Here is a 25346-nt window from a genome sequence, read left to right on the forward strand (position 1 = left end):
ATCGCACATTGAATTGATTCCATACAAAACATTTCTCAACCAAAGGACCCTTTTCCATTTCAATTAATCGGCCAGTGAAACTTCTTTCGTCCCGCTCTTTCGTCAAATACGACTACTACGAGTACTTTTTACCAGGTCGTTCGGCCCCGCTTTGTACCGTGATCCATCGCCGAAGAAAAACCTATGCCATGGCCGATCAACCTGAAAGAGCTCGACGCAATCTGAAACCTTGGCGCACAGAAAATTTCCTCCATCTCAGCGATTTCAGTACCCTGCCAAAAACCTCCATTCGCGTCTTACGTTCGAAGAAATGAACGGTCAAAAGAAGCTTGTTTCGAAAGGAAACAAAGGAACTTTGATTCTGATCGACAATCCAGTCTCAATACACAGCAAAGTACATCCCCTTTCATCAATATTAGGACATTTCTTGATCCCGAACTATACAAAGAAAAGATGAAGTTCAAATACTACATATTCATTTATATTCATTTATATTTATATTATATTCGTTCGTATTCATTTCAATACTATTCAATTCAAATCAAAACTTTACAACGGCGACAAAAAGTTCTCTTATTTTCGGATGTAGCATTTTTTATCAGATTTTATACGTTTCATTCTCATAGAAAAATTTCATAGAAATTCGTAAAATCTATGGTGAGACACTTACGCTTTGACAAATTTCACATGTTATTACTGTAAATTAACCAAATTGTTCAGAGTAAAGCAAACTCGTTAATAGTACATAGAACGTATAGGAATTATCAGCATGATAATTCGTAAAAACGTTCCTTGTGTTTAGAGACGAAAATTCATGCGAAAATTCATTCTTATATTTATTCGACCCTAACTAAGCAGTGAATGGACCGAAAGATGCCTCAATGAGTCCACGGATTCCCGTACGTCCGATAACCGATTCCTTTTACGAGAAGTTGATCCTTCGCAGGAATTTCTTTCAGCATCGATTCCCCCCTGCATCGAACAAGTTTCGTGCGGTTTCCTTTTCAGTCGCTATATTTCAACGAAATTCCCGAGGTTCGCTATACGGTTCAATCTCCGGAGACCCGATCTGGGTTCCCGTATTTACAGCCTGCAAAGTTTCTTATTATTTTCTCTCTGTTCGCGGGAATCCCGAAATCGTCGCGCTCGGACTTTCCAGAAACATGGGATTGCTACTAGAATAATGTCGAAACGAGCTAGAAATGTGAGTTCCTTGAGGACATCAATCGTACAGGCAAGTTTTATGCGTCCCACGATACCCCACGCTCTGTACCGGGCTCTGTTGTAAATAAAGCTTTTCTTCATGCATCTCTTCAATTCTGTCGGGTTTTACCCTGGCGAACGGCGAGGTAAACATTTTAAATCCTTGTTCCTGCGAGTCGTGTAGTTCTGAGATACGGTGTCTTACGAAAGTATTTGAAAATTCAACGTAAAAAGTCTTTTATAGATATATCGTGCGTTTCATATGGAACTTTTTACAGTTCTGTTTGTTCAACAACGAGTAGATTGTAAATTTTTAAGCATTTATAGAAAACCTAATTTGCAAAAATACATAAAATTTTCAGTCTAATCTTAATTATGATATTTAAGGTGTGACACAAATCTCCAGTAGATCTAAATCCAATTTAAGTACAGCAAATCTCCGGCTCCATTTGTTTAGCAGCATCCATAAACACATGAATTTACATTTATTTGACTTCTTTGATTACTTAAATTTCTATCCCAGTGTTGATAAATTTTTGTCGGTACGATTCACGAACAAATACCACTCAGATATCCGACAAAAACTAACAAAATTATCTTACCGGTAGAACAACGGGTGGAGTGGTTGAAAACTCGATAAATAGAATCCCGAAAAACGTATCGAACGCGGCGGATAGGAGCAACGGAATAACAAGTTCCTTTCAGATAGCAGATACGCCGCTATTGAGCATCAATTTTGCAGAGAACACTTCGCGAAGCTACAGACCTTAAAGCGTATCCACAACACGACCTATATACTTTCCACACCGAAAGCTCACCATTAAGATAGAATAATTCCTGTCACAAAGCTGGAATTTATACCCTCGAGAGTTTGCAACGAGGAACGAGCCAGCTATGTATCCGTCTATGATCGTGAATGCAAAATGTACTACTCGATGGCCGATATCGTTGCCCGTAACTAACAGTTCGAGTCCAAAGTATCAGACGACAATAGCCGCCGCGTCGACCCGATTCACAGCCTGCTTTTCAATCCTTGCCTACTTTACGAGTCCCTCGACGCTGTGGCTGGCGGCGCTGTAAATAAGAACCAGAGTCACGTTGTCCTCGAACAAATCTCTGTTTCGATGCTACATATTTTTCTCTTCTACAGGCCTAATGCGCCCTGCTTCGCCGCAAGGTGTCACGGATAAGGAAAAGTAGATACGTATGTGAGGGAAGCATGTCGAGAAAATTCTATCTAATGGAATTCAGACTCCGTGTACAACGAATTCGTGTACATATTGTAATTGCGTTGGCTGAAAAGTTAGGGACCAGTCGAGACTAAACAAAAGTACAGTAAGTAGGGAAGTAAGTAGTTCAATTATCCGAACTAATTACCTACAGATTAATTTCAAATTTGACCAATGTAATCGTGATAACCGTGTCTCGGTACTATGTTAACGAAATTTCAAAATATTTTCCATAACACACATAATATATCCATGAAAAATTTCTCTAAGTGTCCCAATATTTTCGTCAGCCACTCTGTTTTCATTGAACTTGGTCTCGTCCCTAATTATTATCAAACAATCATTTTCTTGCGACGATATCGGAATCGCTTTACAGAAAATGTTACGTAGGCCTAATCGATCTCCAATCCTCGACCTCCGTCTCTCCATCTTTTTCTCACGTTCTCCTTTGTCTTCGTCCGCTATTTCCTCGTGGGAACGGGGGATTGCCAAGACGATTGGATTTCCCGCGGTTCTCGATGACGACGAGCTGTCGACCCTCCTTCCCCTGAAAACGTTTCCGCGGCGACATCGGCATCGAGGTGAGAATCGACCGGAGAAGAAAGATTACCGGCTTTCGTGGCTCGGATTAAATTTTCTATGGCTTCGCGAGTCGCCGACGATCTTTCGATCTTTTACCTTCTGAACCGCGACCACCCCCGAACGATTCTACGCCTCTGCCGAACTGTTCTTACGATCAGAAATTGCTTTTCCGCGCGGTGATAAATTATTTCTCGATTTTAAAACGATTCGTAGGATTTCGACCTGACATTTCCTTCCTCTGGTTAAATGAAATTTTTCCATTGGCAAATGAAAAATTAACACGTGAGAAATTCATGTTTACCGAGTGAACAAAGATAGAAGCGTGTGTATTAAAAAATTATTACAGCTCTCGGCGGCTTTAGGAAAAAGAAGAAAGGAATTCTAACAAACATTTTCTTGGCAGGGCAGTCTGTTCAGTTGGCGAGACGAACAGTACCCAGGATTCGACACCAGGCCTCAGTGAGTTTGGAAAGGTAAGTTAACAAACGAAATCATCATATACATGCATATAGCACTGTTCCCTGCTTTACAAAAAGATAATTTTTAAGTCGAATAAACTGTCAATAAACAATCCCTCTTGTTGTTTTCGTACGTCATAATAAGTAAGCAATTTTAAATCAAATTCCATCGAATTTTAATTCCATTGAAATAAATATTAATACATCGCTTGAACTTATAAATCAATTGCGCGAAATATCATATCTAAACTACGTTAATCGTACTCGTAATAACTGTACCATCAACAACCAAGGTAGTACATGAAAATGTTTTCTTGAAAAGATATTCCATCTCATTTAACATTTCGCTGGGAACAGTTTCTACAGCGTATTGAAAACAGGTAGGCGGGCAAATATTAAAGAACGATCGATCGATCGTCTCCGAGCGATAAACGTTATATTTATAAGTAACCGTAGTACTCTCGATGAACGAAGGTAAATAATAATCAATGAAAAGCAATCAATGACGATGCGCGTTCTATTTACGCCACGTTTCTTCATTCTTCCTGAAGTTATAAGCGCGTGACCTATTTTAATAGAATCTCGCGGAGAAGTTTCAATCGTTAAAACGGAATGGGGAAAATTTTCCAGCCGAAATTCGTTGCACGAATCTCGATATACCGACGACAAAGATAAAAGAAATAAAGAAAGAGAAAAAGAAACACTGGTGAATTTTTTGTGAACAGAGATGGGGACGAGATGGAGCATTTTTTATCGATCTTGCGGAATTTGCACTCTCTCGGTGGTAGTCTCTGTCGCGTGATAAAAAAAAGAAGAAAGAAAGGGGTTGGAAGCGGAAGAGATGCAAGCGAGAACGTAAATCAAATAAGCCATCTCTGCTATCTTCCCCACCACCTTTGCTTTTCAGTATTTCCATCCCTTCTTCGCTAATCTCTCCCCTTCGAATTCTCGTCTCGTTCTGCTGGATGCTGCCCTTTCCACCGTTTTCTCTTTGTTACTCCCCGTTCTTTCTTCTTCTTTGCCTCTTTTCCCTCTCATTTACATGCGCACCACCGTGGACCACGGTTTCCATTGTGTTCGTGTGCAAGCTACATTGCCAGGCATAGCTCGATTGTTCAAGCACACCATCGACTATATTGAAACAACGTCGGTACAAAATCGTTATTGCGAAGGTACCACATGGCAACCTTGCTAGACAATTTACTACAAAATTCCACTAATCCGAGGATTTCAAAGCTATTCCCGGTTGTCTTGCTTCTCTTTCCTGCTGCACCCTCGCCTCGACCCGCTGTTACGATACAGACTGTAAATAATTTCGTGATGTAACCGAGTTCTCGAAAGGATTTTCCTCGCGTTTGTTTCTTTCGATATTGAATTCGAGTGGCTTTCAATACCACTGTATGACATTACGTAAGCATCCGACGACGCGAATCTTTCGTATAAATCGCTGGGAAATAATCTAATATTTCGTTCCACACCGCTCGCGAGGAAATTGCGTTGTCTATGTTATTCGATGGCACAAGCTTTTGATGAAGAAAACTGACATATCGAGCTAAACATTTTTCGTAAAATGATAATGTTATTAATACTTATAATATCGAAGGAAATTACTTTCCTCGCGTGCAATATAAATATTTCAAGTACGTGCATATTCTGATTAATTCTGAAAGAGTAAGATTCAAACTGGACATTTTTACGAATTTCATATTTATAATATTAAACGCTTTTTTTTACTAAGAATAAATATCAGGATACTTTAAAGTCTTAAATATTTGTCTATTGTCGTCATTTATATAGCATAAGGTATGAATATTCTCTCGAACAAAATAAAATAAAATTGAAAAAAATATCCACCAGTTCGAAGTTTGCCAACCCGCATGAGGCGAACGAAAAAGCTGAAAACAAACAGCGGCGCGTTTCGTTAGAAAAGTGATCGCAAACAGACGCAAAAATAAAAGAAACTGACAGCTGGAAATCCTACGATCAGCTTCGTATTTACATATTTATTTGTCCTCGTGAGCCGCGTAACTTTTGCACGGAATATTTTTCTCATTTAAATACGAAACTGCATCTCTGTACCTTGTGGACCAAATATATTTCAAGAAAAGATTTCGTTTCGATGTGTATGTACACTAGTACACGATATTTACGATATTTCCCCTGTTCCTTTTCTATTTCCTTCTTCGATTACCTAACACTCGCATTGCACACCCATGGTATTCTCCTTCGTTGCTTCGCGTAAGCACGTGCACGCTTTTCTTTATAGAATACATACACTGGGAAGCGCGCTATAGCTCAGTTAGAACACGATTCTTCGCGATAAGCTTAAAAATTCAAGGAAATACGTTACATTAATTTTTGAGAGTATCTTGTATTCGTTATTACTTCATTGCTTAGATCGATCAATGAAATTTGCATGGACATAATATATACACTATATTTTTTTGCAGAAGTTTTGGCAAATATATTTTTTAAGCCATATCCTTTTGATATGCCATTTGATAATGCCAGAAAATAATCCATCTTTTGAAAGGTCTACGGTAGAATATTCCCTCGAATTACGCGTGAAAAATATAGCTTCCGCAAAGTCAAATTATTTCCAGCAACCTCGCTAATAGAATCTCGTTATCTGAGAACGCGCGAACGTTTAAATATTCGTTATGAAGAAGGAATGGCCGCGTGGAAAGGTAGCTTAAATCGATGGAAACACCTCGTCCCCGTTGTCTGTACAAAATCGCGCATACCGAGAAAAACGAACATCACTGGCTTCTTGTTAGAGCGGGAGTGCGCTCGCAAAAAAAAGACAGCGCCCATTGTGTTCCTTCTTTTCCTTTCTCTCGTATCGACGTCCCGGTCTATGCACCGCAGCAGCTTTTTTCTTCTATTTTCGCGCGATAGGAGAGGCGGCTTGCTTACGCCATCGACTAATGTTCGCCAGTCGAAATGCCGACGTTTCTTCGTCCTCTACGCTATTTTTCAACCTTACCACCATCCATCCCCTCTCATCCTTCACCCTCACGATCTCTGATTTTTCCTCTTCTCCTCTCTTTCTTCCTTCTCCCACACGTAATACCTCGAGACCATCCCGTCTCTCGTGTTACGAGAAACTCCGATCATCTTTCTTAATCAACGCCCTGTGAAATCGCGCCGAATTAAAGATATCTCTTAAGTCCATGCACACGTACATATATACTGACCCTTCCGGCGTTTCAGAGTAATTGCCTCCAAGTGGCACGTCTTGTAATTGTGCGAGATTGCCGAGCTCCCATATTACTTTGCCGCGGCATTAAGGAGCAAAGAGGGCGTAGCAATTTTCAACACTACGACGTCCCGTAATTTTTGAATTGTACAAATTCTGATTACGGAATCGTTCGATTAATCCCGTTCCTTTTCATTACGCGTATGTAGAATGTATAATTTCTTAAAATAAGAAAATAGCGAGTATTGTTTTCGATCGTTTGTTTGCAGTGAACGTTCGTGTATCGTTAATACAAACCAACCAAAATGTCCACGTATTCATGAGCGACAGTGTACACTTTGGTTTTCGATCTTACTGAAAAAACACAGCGGCCGCGCCAGAGATGAAAAAATCGGCACAGAATAATACGTTTAAAATGCAGTGTATGTAGTGTATGGGGCCAGTACGTGTATATTTTCGTTTTCGAGTTGCTCACGATTCACGGGCAATTAAGTTTTATACGCTAACCGGGCTACGGTATGAAACAGAAAAGCACGGTGCATGGAACGAAGAAAAAGGTTCGCTAGAGTGGCGGATACTGGAGAGGGTGAAAAAAAGATTGTTAGAGCAACGCAACCTTGTACGGTCAATGTTGCGCTCTGTGAGTTTCGTTCTGTTAATTAAAGAGCACGTATACGTATGCATCACGACAGAATACACGGCCATCCGTTATGTCAGTTAATTTCTATAATGTCCGTGGCAGCGGCGAATGCAAAACAGGAACACGTGGCTGCTCGAAAACTAGGCTGCCGAAACGAAATTCAAGTCATTTTGCGTACGAATAAAGTTCGCCGTGGCTGAAGGTAATGCAAACTGTAAAATCACGTAATCTCTTTGGCGGCGGTGGCCGGCATGAAAATTTGCATTCTAACCGTATTCATGGAATTACACGCGGTTCGACCGAATCCACGTATCGAAAGCCAACCTCTGTCGATCTTTAAATACGTGACAATTATTTAGCCACGTCATCGGCACGTTTAACAGTCGACGGTATTTATCCTACCTAGAGCCAAGAGTTAATTCAGTCACGTGTGCGGTGATAACGTACGCGATAATTCCTTGAAATTATTCTTGAAATTATACAGTAGTGTCACAATGATGTGCTGATTTAATTAAAGATCAACGTTGCGTTAACATAACATTTCGCTTGAAATTTCTTTTTCCATTATCGTATTGTCTGTTTTTTTCACGGTGTGGTTATGAAAGAGAGTAATCTTCTATGAAAGAGATTAGTCAATTTTCTCGTTGCTATTTTTTTCGTCCGTCTAGTCCGTTCTTACCATTTTATGAAGTTCAAAGGACTCGAAGTATATAAAAGTGTGAAAACTCTCCGTAGAGAATTATTTGTATTCGTACAATAATTTTTGCAATGACTGCAGAAAGTGAAATTCTTTATTAAAAAGAATGAGTCGACGTTTAGAGGGTAAGGGTTAACGAAAATTAAGCATGAAATATGCATACTTATATCTTATTATTTTTCAGGCAGTTGTCAGGGAACTAAACAGACTGGGAATGCTAGTGGATCTCTCTCATGTCTCAACAAGGACTATGAGGGCGGCCCTGCAGACGACGAGGGCACCGGTGATTTTCTCTCACAGTGCTGCTAGGGCACTTTGCAATTCCACTAGAAACGTGCCAGACGACGTGCTTAGAAATCTGGTAAGTTCCACCACATCGACGTGGAAAAGTTAGGAGTGCATGGAAATGCGATAGGATAGTAAGGCAAGGTTAAGCCAATTTCGATACTCGATCAGATGAACGTTATACGCTTCCCTTTCCATGAATTGGACATTGCATAAATCCTTGTTTGCAATAGAATTCAATTCTTTTCAAGCGTAACCTTTAGACAGTAAAACGCAGTGTCGAAAGACTGACAGAGCGTTCAATAAAAAATGAATAAAGAAAATATACATATGTAAAATAGAATAGAAATTATTAAATACATAAAAATAATTAAATACAAGAAGACAATGTTAAATCTTACGTATTAATGAAGCTGGAATATTCAATACTAAACTTCTTATTCTTTAACTGTAGTAATATATATCAAGCTGAATAATAAGATCGTTCAATGTTGACTAGCGAATACAGTTTAGAAAATGTTTAGTATGGAAAGTGCTATTTTTGTATAAAATTCTATTTTGTATAAAATAACTTTGAAATTCTTCGATTTCGCTACAAACCAACAATAACTCGATAAACATAGTATCATTTAACAGAAACATTAAATGATAGGAGAAACGTTGTATGTCAATTAGCAAAGAAATCTATAGAAAAGGACAAAGCAGAAGAAACGACGTCGTAAAAAGCCAAGTATTTGGTTACGGAAACGAACGTGGAAGAAAAAAGGAAAGGTCGCGCAGAATGTTGTTGTAAACCAAGGGAAGGTAGATGGATAGGGTGTAAGAATTAAAATGGAAAGAGAAAAATCGACTTACACGTTCGCAAGTTCATCTGAAGGCGCCGCGACGCGATGTAAGAGTGGAACCGCCAAGAGCACTCGACGCCTGCACAAAGTGATGCAATGAGTGCAGCAGGGTGCCGTGTGTTGCATACGAACGGAGCAGGTTTGACCAGCTGTAGAAAATGTGCGATGAGTGGTCGAAAATGTGTTTTCACTGTCTACTTTCATCTATTTACTCGATAAGTCCACTTCTCTTGATTTTCTACTTTTTATGTTACTCAATTGTTCGCACGTTTACTGTCACAGTAATCATTGATGATTTATTAAACCGCGTTTCATTAAACTTTTTAAAATCATTAAAACAAGATAAATTTTATGGACTAAAAAAATGTTCAACAATGTGAATGCCAGAGACAACATTGCAGGAGAAAAAGTGCGTGAATAGAACATAATATTTTGCAAAAATTTATTGTTATGGTGTAGTATATTTCAATTTATTGCGATTCCTAGAGTAACATGTATAAAGTTTGCTCGCATGATTAACACTGTATGCACGTATCTATGTACATTTTCCGCGTAGAAACTATTAACCGAATATAGGAGATAGGAACCAACATAAAAGTCTTAACATTACGGTTACGAGTTTTTCTACGTCTCGGAGGAGCTAAGTAGATATTTTATTAAGACCAATGAATTTGTTCTGGACCAAGTCGTAGAGTCGTGGAAAATACAGTCGTCAATGTTTTTCCTACTCTTGATTGCTCAGACATATATAATATCATATAATTCTGAAAAATTTCCGGTAAATTTTCGTTAAGCGCGCCAGTAGAAATATATCAAGTCATAAATAAGGTAACCTCATATTTTGCATTTTGAGTCTCTAGGGTAAAGCTAACGGCGACTGTTGAACTTAACAGACAATAATTATTTGGTTGTAGCAATAATAAGTGTCGCTTTTCAACGACAATTTTATTTTATCCGTTTCAGGATCATAAAATATTCAATAATTAACTTCATTATATAACACATAAAATGAAATCGAATAACATGTATAACATGTTTCTCGGGTGATTCCTTACGAAAAAATAAGAAACGAATGTATAGCATAAATCTTTTTCGTTTGAGGCTTGTTTTTCGAAAAAATCGAGTTCGAGAATTTGTCAAGTATATTTGAATTTAACTAATTTCCAGGCTGGACAGGCGTAAATAGATAATTGTTCGAGTGCTTCTTCCAGAAAATAAAAAATTTGTAAATATTAATACCACATTTTGAAAAATAAACCGAAACACTGACTAATCTAGTTGTCGCGTATCTTTTACAAGCTCAGCGTTGTTAAAATCTCCAAGCAATCTCGTTGGTCCGCCCAAAATGATGGTCTTTGTACGCAAAAAAGCAGGAGAAAATAATTCAGTTTGAGCGTAAATACGGTAGCAGATAAAATTGTTAGTGAGCATTTATGATGTAATCCATGCTTAACCCACTACCGACCGTCGCGTCGTCGTAGCTTTTTGGGTCGCTCGATAAATTTTAACGTTTTAGTTACAGTTTTCCAACTGCTACATTGAAAGTTAGTGGACCGACATTAAGTTTAATCCCCTTTCAGATAATATATACTTAAAGTTCATGGCATTCTAATGTTACATAACAAATTTTGAAAAGCGTGCGCGAACTCTGGAAATTAATTACAGTGATATAATTTTTAAAATTAATGAAATACGTGAACATAGTAACGCTAGTTATAATGTGAAGGACATGAAATACTTTAAAATTACACATCGATCGAGTAAGATTGAAAAACGTAAAGGAAACATTTTGCGTTTAATAAACGTGCGTTCAATCTCCTTTCGTTTTATAGTAATGAAAGATATAAAATTTAACACCAAATAATAAATTATAACTGTTAACACCTTTTAGTTTAGTGACAAAATTAATATTAATATTTAATGCAAAATTAATATTTAATGTTAATATTAATTTTGGCATTGAGATTAATATTAAATATAAATATGAATTTTAAATCCTAATTATACGTTTTGTCCATTTATGCACATTTATATTTCCCATGAATGCATATATACACATTCGTAAATAGCCCAGCAATAAGTCTAATAGCCGAAACTAAACTTTGTAGTCACTAGATCAAAATGTTTCCTCTATCATCGGCTATCACCTCTTGCTTCGAGTGATTGACTTACTTATAGTTCAAAAGTATATGTATGCAAAAATACACACGAATATTCCTAACCGTTCCATCCGTTTTGACCAACTGTTCGCAAACTATGGCCAACGAAGAGATTATTTGGTTTTAGGTCAGCAAACACGCGACTAGAACCAGGTCGGGTGTTTCGAAAAGTTCAGGGTTGGCCCGGTCCAGCCTCGTTGTAGGATTTGATGAAAACGCGTTACGTGCCTCTCTCTCTCTCTCTCTCTCTCTCTCTCTCTCTCTCTCTCTCTCTCTCTCTCCATGTATCTATCTATCTATCTATCTATCGTATCTATCTACCTATCTATCTATCTATTTCTTCCTCTGTCTTCTTGTCTGAAATTCGAAACCAGTCGAGCGGTTGAAACGTCAGCTGAACGACAAGGAAAAGGGGGTGAATTCGTCCGTTGAATGTGTCAGGTCCGTGCAAACGAATCGAGAAAAAAGCATACGGGATGAAAAACGAGGGAAATTCGAAGCGAGTTCGAAACGACCAAGAGGATATATTCAGGGCAGAAAGTACATGTTCAACGTGGCGCGGAATTCGCGCTTGGGATAATGGTGGAAAAAAGTCACACGGGATACTCGTATAAAATAATATACGAGCTGGGTCAATGAGGCTGGCAAAAAATGGTTCTGCAGAGAATTCTGTAGGATTAAATTGGGATTACAATACGTGAAGGTACATGATTTATCCGACAAGGAAGTCAACTGGCCAATGAGAATGTACAATCTGTTTTTAAAACGTTCCCATGCACCATAAACACTCGGACTAAACAATTATCTAAATATTTACGACCCTCTACGTGCGTTAAACTTTCCTTTACGGACAGTAATACTCTCCACGGTTTTCGTCGAGTTCGCGAGTACGAAAGCTAAAAAGCCGAAGAAATAAATCATCAGGATTCTAAATCAGAAGAAACTCGAATCGCGATGATCTTCCACTCGAAGCACAAAGCTCTCGCAGTAATTTACGCTGTACCGTGTGGCCAAGCTTCCACAATTATTGGATTCGTAAGTGATTTCACATTAACGACGCAACATTGGGTAAACTGATTGTAAGTGATTAAGTCTCGCGTGCAAAGCTCGATTAAAATTTAATCCTATCGCTGCCCTGCGCCTGCCAATCACTGACGTCGAAATGACAATTACCCTGCGTCGATGCTTCAAGTTAATCTATCGGATTAAATTTGAGACGACGACAACAATGCCTTAAATTCCGTTTAACCATGCGTTCGTGCACTCGACTGGCAATTATTAATTCTTTTTTGTATAAAATTCGTAATAGACGCGCGAAGTTTTAATGTAAACTTGACAAAGAACTTAAAAAGAAATAGTAAAACATTATATAAATATTCTTAAAATAAAAGTTGAATTATATAAAAATCAAATCACAGTTGGATATTAAGAGACAAGCAATATCTACTAATCCAATTAGCTTGATTAAAATCCCAACTAATTGTATCTTTACGAGAGAGAATCAATATGTGTTTCTTATTTGCTTCACCGGTACAATCAATACTGGCTCGATCATGACGAAGCGACAAGGGGATGAGTTACACCAATCAGAGGCCGAACGATGGCCTGTCTGGTAACATGTTATTAGCTGTGCCACACTGCTGCCCCAATTAACGCTGGCTACTTCATAGTTTAAGTCAGGTCAGGTATCGACTAGACGGCAGGGCATTGTCTCTTCTCTCGATTGGCACATTCAGTAATTGTCGATAGGAGGTAGAGATAAAAAGGTCCTGATAAAACTGGATGGCCATGGCGCACTAGCTCCAAGCATTTCGTGTTAACCGAAACGGATAAAGATCGGTCCGGTACTTTAGGAGATTGTTTAGATTTTCACCAAAAGTTCGGCATTGACGAATCGGCCAGATGTAGCTGCGTTTCTATCTTGGACCAGATTATAAAGTTAAGTTGAACGAGGAATATAGAGGTCAGCTAAATGGAGGAAATTAGAGTAGTTTATCGCGCTTCTTTCGTACCGATTCTATGTCTATATCTAACTTTTCTTTCTAATTAGAGTGCATCGATTACTGTACCGTAAAAATCTCTACCATGCAAATTGATAAGGGAACCTGCAAAGTAACTTTAAATAATTTCTCGTAATGCTAATCTTAACATATGCGAGTAACGTAAATTCCACTTATAAATTCCGCTTAAGCTGCTAAATTATTGGTTAATGGCGCAACTTAAAATTGGATAGATCAAATGAATATTCATGTAAATAGCATCGGAAAGGAGTAAAGCAATCTCATGCCAAATTTAAGCGCGACAGGCACTGGTGATACGAACTTTATAACGTCGAGCGAGAGAAACGTTTTCATTGTACTATGGCAAAATTCGAAAAAGCAAAATTTTGTATCGGGAAACACGGCGATTTCCGATGACACGACGCGCGGACACGTCGCGTCGTGGATATTAAATGTTTCATGGAATTTTGAATCAATTGTTCAAAAATCCTAGTAAACGGGGAATATGATTTATAGCAGTTGGCGGTATTAAAATTTCAATGCAACGTGTACCGTCTCCGTGGAATGGAAATTGCATTCCTCTGGAGTAACTTTACGATTTCTTTGAATTTTATTAGCGAGCAATTCAAGAACTGACCACAAGACCCATACCACTGGTCTAGTAAAAAAATCACACAACTAAAACAATTAAATGCTTCAAAAAGTCGGCTTGGAATGGAAAATAATTAATGACTCGGTCATCTAACAACGAGGAAGTTGTACCTTTTGCAATCTAACGTAGTTATACTGCATAGTAAATAAAACTTCCGGAGGAAGAACAAACGCGTAAACTTTTTGCGACATAACCACCGATTTCTTTGTTGCCCTATAATATCGAATGCGTGCAAAATAAAAAGCAACGAGGAACAACTTCAGATGTCCCCTTTACCAACGCTATAAGAACAGGAACATAAAAGCAAGTGGAAACAGATGATTCTAATGGTAGCCAAAGTCGTTTCCGTTTGTCTTTTGAAAAAGGACTGTGGACGAAATCAATATGGAAAGCTACGAATGCGCCCCAGATTTGAGCAAGCGACCAACTCATCGAATTTCAACGTGCGTTTCCCAGTCGCATTTCAGAAAGTATGCCGTCTCAAATCGCAACTTTTTTAATATCGTCCAACGGCGTAGAACATTCGAATCGTAGATTGAAGCGGAGAAATCGTAAGCTACAAATCGATGTAAACCGTTACTTTCTGTCGCTTCCGAGAGCTTGCGTGTCTCGCGAATACTTTATCATACCATCTTGTACTTTTCAGATTTGACAATTAGAAAATTGAATTTACAGATTCCAATACTTTATTCGAACGATCTATGTAATTTTTGTTTAAAGATTTCGTTAATTGTGCGCTATTGCGTTCTGTAGATACATTTTGTAAATTACATAATACAGTACATCAAGATAAATTACGAAATTTATCCGAAAACTGTTATCCTACATAAGTAACGAATTGAATTACAAACGATATGAGCATTTTCTACAAATTGACCCCAGCAGTTGCCACATACTCTGAAATTGATAGTTTTTTGTCGACTCTATTTATGAATTTTATAAACTACCAGCAGCTTTCTAAATTTTTCACCTATATTTATCTTTTGAAATAGTCCATATGTATACTGCAGGAATGAGAAGAATTTTTTGAAAGCAGAATAAAAATCCAATGCCTTTGTATATTCGCGGAAAATGAAATAACCGCTTTATTCTCCTCCGCACCATTTTACAATCGCTTCTCTTTGCGCGAATAATATTCAGAGTTGTACAATCTTGGCATATCTCAGGTTAATACATCTGTTCGCAGGCTAAAAATGGCGGTGTGGCAATGGTTCCGTTTTATACATACTTCATAACGTGCAACAGTACAGCTACCATAAAAGACGTTATTGGTACGTAAAGCATCATCGATATGTTATTTCGTTCTTATTTAAAGCAATAGGCGGCTGTAGGAGAAACTGCATTGCAATTATTAGCTTTGAAATACTTTCCACTACGTAATAACATGATCCATTTAATTTAACATTTAATTTCGAATTTTGAATTTATTATTTCGATAAATGTTGTCAAACCTTTGCAAATACTGAAAATACAGATATTTCTAAAAAGTAAAAATTAAAATTCAACGTCGACTGTGAACTGATTTGCGAAGTACGCAAGATAATATAATTTATAACTGGACTGTTGACTAAAAGATTGGGACCACCATGCTCTGTGTAGGAACTGAGAATTAAAAAATAATTGGAACTTACGATCCTTGAAATTCCAAAAAATTACCTCGGAAACTTCTTTAGTCCGAATTTCGGCGAAATGAATACGTGACGTTCCTATCGAGAGGAATGATATATAATTGTTAAAACAATATTGTTAATATTGTTAATATTGTTAATTGATAATATTGTTAAAACAATAAATATAAGAATGGAATAACTTCTACTATGTTAATAAAACACATTTATATTCGAGTTGAACAATGATTCGTTTCTTCTGTTCGATCGCGTTCACGTAAATTAATGTGAAACTGATTAACACGCGCGCCGGGACCAATTAACAATCAAGCAGAAACGTATTTTGTTCAAATGGAGTACAGTAATGACGGTGCAAGTTGAAAATAATAAAATCAACATTTCAAATGCCACGGTACGACCAAGTTTATTAAGGACGACCATGCTGTTTCAGCACACATCAATCACATTCGAAAGGTGGCGGGAATCGATCATGTTGGAATAGGAGCCGGCTTCGACGGGATAAATTTGTAATTATCTTTCGAGTATCCTCGGCACAACAACGCGCATTCAGAGAATAATCATTATCGATACTCGGCTCAATGAAGCAATTACTGTTGTATCTATGGGGAGGGAGTTTGCTAACATTTCACTGGCACACACAATGAACACTTAGGCGAACGCGTAAATCGTAAAATTGCTTCCATTGATACGAGACTGCTGAAACGAATTTTAGTGTCGAACATCTATTCTCTGAATGATAGAGGCCATTATGAATCAAACAAACCGACACTGCGATTATCGATGCGCTTTTCAGCACTCCTACCGGCTTGGAGGATGTTTCGAGGTATCCGCAATTGTTGGCTACTCTACTGGAGGATCCAACGTGGACGGAGGAAGACATTAAAAAGCTAGCTGGCCTCAATTTATTGAGGGTATTCGCTAAGGTCGAGCAGGTGAGTTATATTTCTTGCCAATTAATTAAAATGGATATAATCAAAGAGTAAAATAGGATTTATGCTAATTGTATAAGAGATATACTTGCTCAAGAGGAATAGATGGAATGGATAAGTTTATACTACAGTACATATAATGTAAATTTATATTAAAAATTTGTATTCCGAATATAACATGAAAATTATCTTTATTTGTTTATTACGATTTATAAGATTTACTGGATAAAATTTGTTGTAACAACCAACTAAAATTTTAAAAACAAAACTAGCTAAAATAATAAGGAATCTAAGATAAACAAAATGCCCTTATCATAAAATATTCAAAAAGCTATATCCTCGGGCTTGTTACTTATAAAAAGTTGAATAATTCAAAAATTCCAAAGCAATTAAAATTTGCCTTCTACGCGAGATTATTATTTAAATCCTATCAATATTTATGTACATTGCCGTACTGAATTATTGTTGTATATTGCCGTTCTTAATTATTAACTCTATGGATTTAAAAAAAATGGAATTTTAGGTGCGTGACGAATGGCACAGAGCGGCAGTATTGCCAGTAGAGAAGATCAGTCCACCTGACAACTCTGCATGCGTCTACGGAGCGTCTTGATCTTCTTTGAAGACATTCACAGCAGGATTCCTCGATTTTCTACGATCGCCGAAGATTCGACACGTCTCATGGAACTATAGGACCCTGTAAACGTGCGGACTGGATCAGCTGAAAGATCGCTTTTCCCTGATAACATCTTTTTGAGTTCTCCGGGGAATTCGATCGCGCCTTATGAAAGATGAAAAATTGAACAAGAACGTACGTTCCATCTGTGAAAACTGATAAGATCGAGACCATGTGTTGAACGATCATCTTCAGGACAAGTTCAATTTTCTTCCTTATCTTTTTCTCCTCTCATTCACACGCCGCGCCGCCATGAATTATGCGATTGTATTTTTTTGGCCATTTTTGACTAACTTTATGAACAAACTATCTTGTTCTTCGTATTGTTGTCGCATTTCGCTGAAAGAACATATCTGTATAACGTATAATGATTAATTTGCTGCTATTTTAATAGCTGGATACGTCCGTCCATACTTTCAAGCAGATACATAATTATTGAGAACTTTTTATTTATTTCCTTGTATCGATTGCATCTACGGAAATCAGCTTTTTGATACACACTGCGCTTGTATTACCTCCCAAAGGAATTTTACTGAGAAACCGCGAACATTTGTTTTATTTCGTTCATAATAGTGTTAACACCGAAACTGTTGAAATTTATAGGAACATAAATATATTCAACCAGAAATATATTTATAGCACAAACCGTATTTATTAGCGTATTCATCTACATAGAAATTTTATACAGAAATCTGAGCTGGTCCTGAAGATATTCATAGATGAATACTTATAAGAGTAAGAAAAAGCGTTCCTGAATGAATAGCTTATAATGATGCGGACAATCGAGGCGGCCAAAAATGCTTGCTAGGAAGAATTTATTTCAAACGAGGATACTCTTTAAGAAACGTTCTCCCGGTATTATTCTGACAGAATTCCAATAAATGTTTTTCGATACTTCTACCTTGGAATAATTATATAAGATCTCAAGCGAAGGATACTAGGTGGCACGCGTTCAAATGTCAATCAGAGAAAAGATCTATTAATCATGATTTAACGTTGAATGATTTGATAAATTTTATTTTGTAATTTATAACTGCATGATAATATCCTTGACATAGAGGAGCAATTAGGATATATTCGAAATAACTACTATATAAAATATACGAATCTCCCAAATATTACACCTATCCTTGATATACTTTCTTTTTTAATACGAATGATATGAAAATTATACCATTAAAGACGTAGATAATCATTTGAATGCTTGCTCCTTGCCAACTTAACAAGTGCGCTTAATACCAAGGAATTAAAGAAAAACCAAAAAAGAAAAAAAAAAAGAACTAGAAAAATCGGCGAGAAAATAATGAAACTTTTGTAACATTTAATTAGAAATTTTGAAACCAGATCACAGAAACCAATATTTACGTATATACGATTGTTTCAAGCTTTTAGAATTTCTATATTTACAAATGGCAAAGAATTTTTGTCATTTAGAGTTCGTCACCAAAGACCATTAAGAGGAAAGACTTGTTCGTCACTTATTAAATGTTTCCAACCTCCGACTGAAATCCTTAAAAATGTTCTTATAACGTTTGTTATAACGAGGCTTCTATTACGCATGCATGACGCAATTATTTGACGCAACTGCTGATTCATTTGTAAACGAAATACCTTGTTAGGACTGCGAGTATCCGGATATCGATAATATTCGAATATTCAATTATATTTATATAAAAAATTGAATATTTCATAGAATCAACTGCGCTATTCAATTACCATTATTTAGATTTGCATACATATGTATATGCATACTGTGTGTTATTGAAAACACACATGAGATAATTACCTTTTTATAGTAGTGTTACATTTGAATTTTAAATAATTAAATTCTTCTAAATTCTTTAGATTTCAATCGAAGTGGATAATTTTCAATCTATATGAAACATCTTTGTGTCAGGCACCTTTCTTTTACTAGAAAATTAAGTAGAAAATTCAACTAATAACCGAATAGTCTTAAATTATACTAAATGCTTTTGTATCTAAAATTTCCTTTCTTGATAGAAGATTAAATTCAATATGAAATTTTTAATCAAATCTCTACTTAGCTTGGTCATTTTGACGTAATGACGTTAATGTTGGATACTTGAATATTATCTAAATTAGATCAAGCATTGAAAATCCGGATAAATTGGCAGGTCTATTTATTATGCTCACCAATATGAAACACTGCCAAGCCAATTTATACTGAACCATTATGACATGAGAACCTATAATTGCCGAAATCCCTTTTCGATATAGTAGTCGAGATGTAGCAATAAACTTTTTAGTCGGTAAATCGTAAAATAAAACCGAGGACTCGAGAATGAGAACACGTAGAAAATACTTCTACATATCTAGAAAAGGGAACTTCTTTTGGGATGTAACTTAAATTAGAGACAGTGAGCAAATACTAAACAAATATTTCATCTGGTTTGCCAATCGCTCTCGGACATTGTCCTAAGTCATCCGAAAATCTACGATACGTATTGAGGATCAAGAAGAGAAGGATGCGAAAATTTTGAACGAGGCAAAAGCTGAGCTGCGAAGCGAAACGCGTTGTGAAACATTGGGAAATAATATCGGATCAATTACTATTATTGCAGACATTGTAAATATATATAACGTCGTGCTCGCATACATCAAATATTACACCGATTTCCCTAGCGTTTACTCGACGAAATTCTCGCAAGCGTCTTTGATTTTTTCGTAACGACGTTTTTCCATTATCGACTTTGTAATATCACGATAAGTATCACCGATAGATAGCAAACGGAACGCTCGATTGTGAAAATAAGACACAAAGAAGGAAGGCAAAAAACGCACTGCGAATCAGAAGATGCGAATGATACCGAAAACTAGCGTAGACTGTCCTAGCTTGTACGAACATTTCGACTTTTCTTACTTTTTTCCGACGTGGGGAACGCGTGCGAGAAATTTTTAGGTACCTGTAATTAACATTGTTAACAACTATACATATATATATATTATATACATATATTATATAAAAGAAACCAAGGCGCCTTCGACAACTCGCAGCAGCATTCTACGACTCTGGTAGAAGATTAATCCGTGGTGAAGGAATTAACAAAAATTCGTTCTGTATCAACCCATTTGTATCCACAGACGCATTTAAGGACAAAATATCTCGCCACACGATGCTTCTGCAACACTTTGGACGATATATCTTGCATGTTTAATTCGTCGTCCATTAACGTCATTAATTAGATCTTAACTTTTTGTTGAGATTTCTATGTCTCGTATTTATAACGTTTTACATCTCAAAAACATTAGTATTTCTAGTTAGCTTAATATTATCGTATTTGATTAAAAACTTATTGCACTATTGGGTAGTACTTATCATTTATTTTCTTCATATCTTTTCTTCGACTCTATGCCATAAGCGATTAGTCATTTTAGTCGCTTAGCCAGTATGTACATAAAACACATCACGAAAAGTAAACACGGATCGCGATACGAACTTATTGGACGATCTAATACAACTAAGTATCGTTTCGTACAAAAGAAACTTTTAAGAGATATATCGTCCCATAGATTCGACAGGATTAAAGGAAGGGTTCAGAGGAAAACTAGTACGAATGAAAAAATTCTCAATTAAGAAAACTATAAATAAAATTAAACTCTAATAGAGAGATGCATATGCTTTTAAGTTAATTAAGACATGTCGTTAGATTGCGAATTTTTATGCATTTATGAGAAATTTAAAGATGCAAAAATGGATAGAATACATTTAATATATAAAAAGTATATAAAATACCCAAAGTAATTGCACTATCACTTGTTATAATACGTATTAGCTAAAACAAATCTCTGCTACTCCTATTCTTTTAATTATACACAATAACAATGCTAGTTATTATACCTATAAAGGTTTGATTATTCATAGCAAAATCTTCTACGTTCTACATAAACGCAGATATCGTTTCTTCATATTTCTGTCCTATTTAGTGTCGAAAAAAAAATTCACTTGTACCACTTTTTCACTGAGCCCCTCAAATATGCACAATATATCGCGAAATGCAAAGAACGTCGAGAACAACAATTGTGTTAAAGGCTATCGGTTTATACAGCGAATGATCGTTAATTACTTTACACGAAGCGAAAGGTCTTGAGTACGATCGTTAGTGGAAGCTTTTTTCCTCGAAGTAAAAATACGTACGCTTGCGTTTTCCTCGACGTTGACAAGGATAACAATTTCAAATCGACAAGCAGAATTTATTGTCTACCGATAAAATAACCTTAGCGAGACAGCAGGATCCTGTTGAACGAACTCTTAGCAGCAATAACACTGATAACCGCCACGTAGTGAACGATTAAGTAGTGTAAAAGACCAATAGGACGATATTTACGATTTCTAATTCGTAAAGAGTAAGTCTAGCACGTTAAAAATATTGATTGGATCGATTCTTTGAGAAATACTTGATGTCGAGAACAGTAAAATCTTCGAATGCTAAAAAAGAAAAGGAAATTCGTATTTGGTTTGCTTCTTTGATTCTAACATTCTATCAACGATGATAATTTATAGCTGTTCAAATTTTTTCATGAACGATGATGTTCGAGGGAGACGAAGTATATTTCTCAAACGATTGATTCGACGGCAGTACATTGCTCAATACCATTGATCGAGACATGGAGATGGAAACAAGACTCACTCTTGTGTTTACGATAGCGTTACAACCACACGACTCATGGAATTATTCACATGTAAACAAAATGATACCGTTCTAGTTTCGTATAGCCGCAACGGTGTATTCTTTGTATAAAGAAAAAAATGGGGAGAAAAAATAAGGGGGAAGAAGAAATCACGTTTTTCCTTCGAGGCGAAAAAAAATTGCCGAAGATGGGTTTCGAAGCCGCGTGAGATGCCGAAAAGAAATTAATTTCGAATCGACTCGTGAGGGAGGAAACTCTAGATAATCATTTCGAGCGTGCGTGAGTACATGAGTGCAAGTGGAAAAATGAGAAATGGATACGGTTGAAATAAATCGTCGTATAATAATCAAGAGGAATATCGAACGAGTTGAAGAAAATCGATGTTTCGAGCATTTCAAGAAGATTTGTTTACATTTTTTTATTCTCGCGTGAGAATCAAATCGAATTCTTATTTTTGCAAATTTTATTTATCGATGATTTTCTTTTGTGTGAGTCGAGTATCGATACGCTCAACGATCTTTTTAAAAGGCTCGAACGTCGAACGAAAACTGTTCAACGTGTTCATTTTCTATGAATTAAGTAGCGAAACGATCAAGCACGCATGCGTAGATGAACCTTCCTTTTCTGAACCGATTTAGCAAGAAAACAGAGGCCAAAATCAATTGTTCGTGTAAAGGGCGAAAGTAAAACGTTTGGACAGAGAGAGAAACAGTGTGAGAGAGTGTGAGAAAGAGAAACAGAAGAACTTTAGAGATAAATCTTAACGTACATAACATAAATAACACACAACTGCCTAGAAACTCAGATTAATAATATTGTAACTTACTATATTATATACAATTACAACCGACATGTCCAAACGCACAAAAGGGCAAGTTTGGCAAGACGAGACACGCGCATGTAAATAGGATATATCGACGTGTAATCCACAGATGTATATAACAGGGGATGTGCAAGAGAAGCAGTTTCAAAAACCGAAACCCGAGAAAACTTGAAGCCATTTCTGTCTGATCGTGGCTACAATTTTTCACTTTATTCCTCGAGAATGTAATACTTACGACCATTCATGATGAAAAAGTTTGTAGCCAATGTACGTATGAAGAGATAAATTGAACGAAGTTGCAGAATTGTGTTTTCCCTATTTATTCGGTAAAGATATAATTCGTTAATAATAATCGTTAGATAATTCAGATTTTTATAAACTGTTACCTAAATGATTGAATTTGTAGAGCTGCTTTCTTTTCTAGATATTTTCTCCTCTCTAACCTTTTCCTTTTCCCTTAAAGTTGTTTCATTCCAGCTTTCTCCTTCGCGAGTTTTAGTGTTTGAAGATTTATAAGTTACTTTTAATAAAAATTCAAATTAATATTTAATGTTTAAACTCTCAACAATTGCAACTTTTAGGCTTGGAACCGATTAAATGCTTGGAAAATATAATGCTGATACTTCGTTCATTTGTCTATTTAAACTGTTCTTAAACTGTTATAATGTCGAACGCTCGAGAAAAGTGTGTAAGATTCGATGATTTTAGATTATTTAATAATGCTTCGATGCAATCAGATCAGGATGCAATATAGATGAGGAGAAAAGCTAAACTTAGACCAGCCCAATCCATATGGAAACATACGTTTTCTAATATTAAAAGTGTACCCTACAAATATTTTTTATCTTTCTTTTTTTCGACTTGCGGCAATCTATCCTGTTTAAACCATAAATAAAGCATTTTTGTTTATATCATGTTTATTATTTTCATTAACTCAACTAGTTGTTTCTTACGATTGAATTATACTGTTTTAAACAGAAGATTATCAAGTAGACGAATTTTGAAATAAACACTTTTTAAATAAATGGAAGTAAATAAGTTTGTTGCTATGATAAAACCGATTCTCGAGCTGTTCGACAAACACTGCACGCGAATATCTTTTTAGATGAATTTAAACTAATAAAAGAGAGAGTTTACGAAATAAAAGGGCAGCTATTTACGAGAGAGCGAGCGAGCGAGAGAGGGAGTGAGAGAGAGAGAGAGAAAGAGAGATTGTAAAGAAGACGTATGATGATAAGGAAGAGAGAGAAAAGGGAGAGAGCGAGATGGAATGTATAGGCGATTATTAAAGAGACTATGAGGATTAAAATGATATAGAAAGTTTTAATAAATTAATTATTAACGCTACAAGCAAGAAACGCTATTGATACCTACTACCTAAGGAAAATAGTACGTTTACAAGCATGTATACAATACAAACATTTACATGATCTTATACAATCATTGGGGAATACGCACGCATACATGACACGTACACGGCATACAATCCTATGAACATGAAATGGTGAGAATATGCAGAATCCCGTGCGTAAATAAATTAATCTCCATTCGACTCGAGATTGCTATAATTACGAACGTGGAACGGACACATAAGACTAAGTTACTTGCTATTATCTACATAAAAATATATATTATATATATTATATAAATAAAACAAAACAAATATATATATATATATATATATATATATATATATATTCTATATATTCTATATATATATATATATATAGAAGTAAAGGATGAATGCAGAATGCGAATGAGGGAGAAAAGTGACTGAGCGAACGTAAAGGGAAATGAAAGAAATCGAGCATTTTTTAAAAGACTCGTCAGGCCAATTTTTCACGAGCTATATATGCTCCGAATGGCCCTGACGAATTTAGAAAAAGAAAACATCCAAAAGTGATACGTTATTTATCAACAGTTTTAGTTATACCCAAGGTGGTGAACCCTAGATCGTGTATAATCTATTATAATTTTAGGGACTCCGGTTTGTTTGATGTTGAAAGACTCGCGGGAATGTTGAATTGATCATCGTGGACTCGTATAACGGAACACTAAAATCGAATGATGTTTATTAGAAATCGGAGGCCAACTGCGCGTTTCTATCGCGCCCCAATATTTATTTGATCAGCTTGATTTTGAGGAAGAGCACGCCATTCGGTTCAACAAAGTGATTCATCACGTTGCACGATGTAGTCGATCTTGTTTAATAGTTTTTTTTCTTAGAACGTGAGTTAAACTAGATTAAAGTTCTAACTCTTTGAAGTAAAAGATGCTACAAACCTGAAGAATAAACCTCGTACTTAAATAAACAGCTAACGATCCATCCAGAAGAATATCTTTTTCCACACGTACATGTCGGCTCTACTAACTTCGCGAAACATTTTTTACTATCCGTTGACGCTTCGATATTTTAAGATATTTGCCGTGAGATGCGGGAAAAATTTCTGAGAATTCAGCAAAAATGCGAGTAATGGTCTCGGAGTTTGACAAACAGATTCGATTTTAAGTGTCGATGCAAGATAAATAGCTCGCACGGTAACAAACTCAGGCGAGAGAAATAGATATAATGAATCGAACAAGGACAAAGGCGATAGCGATGACAACGATGATGATTTTATCTATGTTAATCTAGAAGACATTGCTGGAACAATGATTTGTACACCTTCTATGAAGGACCGTAGAATACAT

General features: G+C 36.4%; 2 protein-coding genes across 6 annotated transcripts in view; one reads left to right on the forward strand and one right to left on the reverse strand.

Moving 5' to 3' along the window:
* The window catches only part of LOC132913429 (dipeptidase 1-like), a 145385-nt gene extending 126456 nt beyond the window's left edge, over positions 1-18929 (forward strand). For all 5 annotated transcript variants that reach the window (XM_060971776.1, XM_060971777.1, XM_060971778.1 and 2 more), the window contains exons 8-13: positions 3418-3487; positions 8193-8369; positions 15136-15220; positions 16008-16083; positions 16371-16509; positions 17030-18929. In XM_060971776.1, the coding sequence (XP_060827759.1) occupies positions 3418-3487; positions 8193-8369; positions 15136-15220; positions 16008-16083; positions 16371-16509; positions 17030-17119 (637 nt within the window). In that variant the 3' untranslated portion in view covers positions 17120-18929. The remainder of the gene's footprint in view (positions 1-3417; positions 3488-8192; positions 8370-15135; positions 15221-16007; positions 16084-16370; positions 16510-17029) is intronic.
* The window catches only part of LOC132913464 (zwei Ig domain protein zig-8), a 739765-nt gene that overhangs the window by 160317 nt on the left and 554102 nt on the right, over positions 1-25346 (reverse strand). The window lies entirely within an intron of this gene.

This window comes from Bombus pascuorum, chromosome 13 (assembly GCF_905332965.1).
Source record: "Bombus pascuorum chromosome 13, iyBomPasc1.1, whole genome shotgun sequence".
NCBI classification, from domain to species: domain Eukaryota; kingdom Metazoa; phylum Arthropoda; class Insecta; order Hymenoptera; family Apidae; genus Bombus; species Bombus pascuorum.